This window comes from Prosopis cineraria, unplaced genomic scaffold (assembly GCF_029017545.1).
Source record: "Prosopis cineraria cultivar Desert tree isolate PC_DT_omini unplaced genomic scaffold, ASM2901754v1 PC1, whole genome shotgun sequence".
In the NCBI taxonomy this organism is placed as follows: Eukaryota; Viridiplantae; Streptophyta; class Magnoliopsida; order Fabales; family Fabaceae; genus Prosopis; species Prosopis cineraria.
The window spans coordinates 53,761,334-53,765,670 of record NW_026555332.1 but is presented as its reverse complement, the minus strand read 5'-3'; the positions used below and the strand labels follow the sequence as shown (position 1 = coordinate 53,765,670).

The 4,337-nt window shown below is 38.2% G+C and overlaps 1 protein-coding gene across 1 annotated transcript; it reads right to left on the bottom strand.

Moving 5' to 3' along the window:
• Positions 1-443: 443 nt before the first annotated feature.
• Positions 444-3,369, bottom strand: LOC129293746 (squamosa promoter-binding-like protein 4). Its single transcript, XM_054931844.1, has 3 exons — positions 2,152-3,369; positions 1,926-2,062; positions 444-1,327 (listed from the first exon to the last, which is right to left on the bottom strand). Exons 1-3 carry the CDS (start codon positions 2,511-2,513, stop codon positions 708-710), a joined length of 1,119 nt encoding a protein of 372 aa, XP_054787819.1. The 5' UTR covers positions 2,514-3,369; the 3' UTR covers positions 444-707.
• Between the last annotated feature and the right edge of the window lie 968 nt (positions 3,370-4,337).

Below are 4,337 nucleotides of genomic sequence, written 5' to 3'. Positions count from 1 at the left end.
TGCGGAAATGCAGGGCCAGCCAGAAACTTTGCTGAGGCATTTAGATAAACTATTCAAAATTCGAACTTACATAATTGGATGTACAGTATTTCACTGCCAAACTTTTTTTTTTTTTTGGACTTTCCATCTTAATCAAGGGAATAAAAGGCTCCTGCAATGGTCCAGCGTTGTCCTGTTTGCTTTCTAAAAGTCGAGAGCCATTAAGCATCCACTCATAACCCATTCAAGATTCCCACACTAGCTATTTCCAGAAAAAGCAACAAAAGGCGTTCACCCTACTCTTGGTCTTGGCTTGAAGGTTACAAAATTAGTCAGAAATCTGAGTGTGGCCAGCTAGAAATGCCTCATACCATGGCCCACCAGCTCCCATTCCCATTTTGATTGATTACTCTTAACTCAAATTCGGCCTTGTAATGGATTGGGCAAAATTAAATCATATTCCCTAAAATTAAAGCACAACATAAGTTGCACCCAAGCCTTCTGTGATTTGGAATCACATGTTAATAAAAACACAACTCCCTGAGGTTTACAAAACATATACTACACTTCCATAAAATTTGTTCCATACAAATGAAATGACATTGCAAGGACTTCAAGGACAAATTCTAGAGGCTTCATGTTCAGCTTTCTTAGTCAGAATACAGAGATAATTAGTTCAACATCAACAGTGCAAGAAATTTCCAACCAATGAATAACAAGTTAGCAACCTACTCCCAGAAAAATGGTAAGGTTGGCAAGTCCCCATTTTCCACAATTTCATCAGGCGTCATGGGCATCATATGGTTGCAATTAAGGTTGGCTGTGTCCGCATCAAATACCAACAAGGGATTAGTAGACTTCCCTTGTGGACTTTCTGAGCAAGATGAGTACTTGTCCCCAGCATCAAAATGCAAATCTTCTAACGGAGATGATTGCACTGGACAATTTACGGTGGACTGCACCAAGCTTAACTGTTGACTTTGTGTCTGAAGTGTTGACAGAAGATAGAGAGCACAACTTGAATCAAAAGATCCAGGTTTGCAATCAGAAGCAGGCTTCCGCCCACCATTTGCACTTGCTGATGGGGAAACAGCACCAAATGTTGTTTGGCTCATGGGAATCCCAGACACTGCCTCATCGCCATGGCCTGCTTTAGAGCTGCTTAACCCAAATAGAGGAAGTTGCTTATCCTGCTGATACTGGACATTAGCAAAGGAACTTAGCAGACTGTTTTGGTCATAACTGATCATCACTGGTTCAGCTCCAGCTTTGGCAGTGGCAGGCCATGTGCTCGTCAGAAACGGGTTGTTGCACGTTTGAGGACTACCGAAATGAAGGATTCTGGGTCCTTGATCGTAGAAAGGCAAGGAAATCCCAAAATTAAAAGAAATTAGACGATAGGGGATAAGACAAGAAATAACTAGCAGAGAAACATAGATGTAACCATTTATCATTATAAAAGACAGAACCAGAAATTGAATCCAACACCAGCAGAACTATGTGCGACAAATTTTCATGTTCTTCTCTTCCATGGAAAAATAACCTGCCTTGTCCCAAACTTCTAAGCTATCAATATTTTCAATTTTGAACCATTTTAGAGTTCTGAACCCTAATATCACTTTTATCTTCCTAATCAGCTACAAACTATAGGGGGCATTGCTAGGTGACTACGTTTCACTTTCTAATAGCAGACACCTTCTTCTTTATTCTTAAACTAGGTTACTCTTTCATCTTAACTCTTCTTAGTTGCTTGTTTCTGTTTCATATATACTTCTACGACCAAAATCTATCATGATTTGGACTTGTTGGAGTTCCAGTCAAACATCTATAAAAGGAGGTATCGTAATTTTGTTTTCAATCAGCTAATAAACGGACAGCATCTTAACTTTCCAATTGGAGTCATAGTTAAAATCAACATATTTAGTATCTTCGGTTTCCGTACAAACCTTTGTAGCCGCTCAGGAATTTCTCAGCAGCCATGAAAAGAGAAGGCGGCTGAGGCTTCCTTCTGCGCCTATTATGTCCATCAAGACGTTTCCTGCAACTCCTCTTAACCTCGTCAAACTCTCCCAGAGAATGAAATCTACAACAATCATCGACCACCGGTTGTCACAAATCAACCTCACACATATCTGAAACTAAAACAAAAGAATTCAAGAAACCCCACTTTACCTGCTGCATTGCTGGCAGAATCGCTGCTGCTTTCCTCCTACCAACACAATGGGCGTCTTGGAGTGCTTCTCACACACTCTGTGTCGCCGATGATATTCTCTGCAATCACTCAGGTCGGAGTCGCATCCATCCACCAAGCACGACACGCTCTGCGTCGATCCATTCAACGTACGGCTCCTTTTTGACGAACCACATGGCGATGATGCCGATTTCGAGTCTCTCGGTAAGTCCTTGGGTGCATATGAGGCTGATTTTTGTACGATATCAGAAGTCTCTCCAAGACTCAAATCCACTGAAGCCGCTCCATTTGATAGCTCCGGCCCAGATGGATCCCACGCCGACTCTTTCCAGTCCCAGTCCATGTGTGCCTAATACCTAAGTTGGCGCTCTTGTTATTTCTGTGCTTTCCAATTTACGAATTTGTTCTCCCTTGGGAAAAAAAACTTGAGCAGGAATCAGAATTTGTTCTCCCTTAGGTTATCACCAGAAAGTTGAAGAATTTGACTTGAGAACATGAATAGGAAAAAGTGGGTTATCAAAGAATACAGGAGCGTGATTTTCCGAATTGGGTTCTCAGACAGAGCCAAGAGAATATAAACCCAGGTCTCAGAATTTTAAATTGAAACCACGACAGAAACATCGTCATGATGGAAACAGAAACACGAATGTCACTCCAAGCAACTTGGCCATTTGGGGCCACAAAATAAATGTTAATCGGAGGGCTTTTGTTTTCTCTGTGATGTAAAAAAATTGGAAAATTTTGGCAGAAAGGGGCCACTTTAGACTTACAGACAAAATTTTACAATTTCACTGCAATTTACAGGTGCAGAAGAACCTCCGAGAAACAGGTGGAGAAGCAGATGAATCCATGTATCCTCCTCTGGGGGAGTGGTTAAGGACAAGAAGACTTGATGGAGATTAAATCGAGTAGCTCAACAAATCTAATGGAAAGAGATGTTGAGACGGAGGAAAAGGCAAAGATCGCATCAATAGGCAATAACAAGCTCCAGGATTAACCGATATACTGAAGAACTAACACACAGTGAGATCTGTTTGTTTTTATGTTCCGCATGGGTCTATCAATTTTGATTTGGTTTTAAAAAACATGTGGGGGAGAAAATAATATAAAGAAAGTGTTTAGGAAAATGGTGGGAAAGGTAACAGGAGCGTCGAGTTTATCTGTTATCTACTTATCTTCCAGTCAAGAAGACGACCGCAAGGCGACCGACCATGCCTCCATGCCTCTCCTCAGGGGCGGAGTCAAGATCCCGGGTCGGGAGCAATGACAGAATTAGAATACTTGATAAAAGAAAAAAACATTTTTTATTTTTTTAAATTAATTATTTTTCCTCCTTTTTTTTGTTCCCCATCTAATTAAAAAGTTCAGCAAGCTAGAAAAAAAAAATCCACCCAATTTATTTTTAAATTTTAAATTTTTATTATTTATTATTATTTTTTTTAAACTAGTTCTTGAATAATATTTAAGATGAATAGCAAATCTATTTAATCATGTTAATTTTTTTATTTTTTAAATAATTAATAAATAATATTAATATTTGAGTATAGTGAAATTATGAGTTAATATTTATAAAATTAGATTAAAAATTTGAATTGATCTGGGTTAAAAAAAATAAATTTAAAATTTAAAATATAAAAATAAAAAAATGTAAAGTATAATAAATAAAAAGTATAAATTATAAAATACAAAAATTTATGCCCCAAATCTGCCTCTCCCCAGTTCAAAAATTGATGATAGCCTCAAGCCGGTCGACACTCTACAGTTCTACACCCATGGCGATGGATTTTTTTATTATTTTTTATTTTTTTGGTTTTGGGCCATCAACCTGGGTGATATACACTATACAGTATACAGTACATGGAGACGGCTTTAACAGGACAGGACAACTTACACAATACATACAACTGACAAACGTTCTTACTTTAGGGATGTGATTATGCGTTGTTTTTCTGTGGTGGATTGAGCAGAATGTAGATTCTCCACTTCCGTCTTGATATGTGACTTCTTTAGAGGTTCTGCGGCAAACAAGTGTTTAAAATAATCGTAGTGATTTGATTACGCAGGATTTTTAATGAGTTGTATGATTCATAAACCTGTATGCAATGCAATATTTAAAAAGAAAAAAGAAAAGAAAACTTTTTTATATTTCATATTGGATGTATTGATG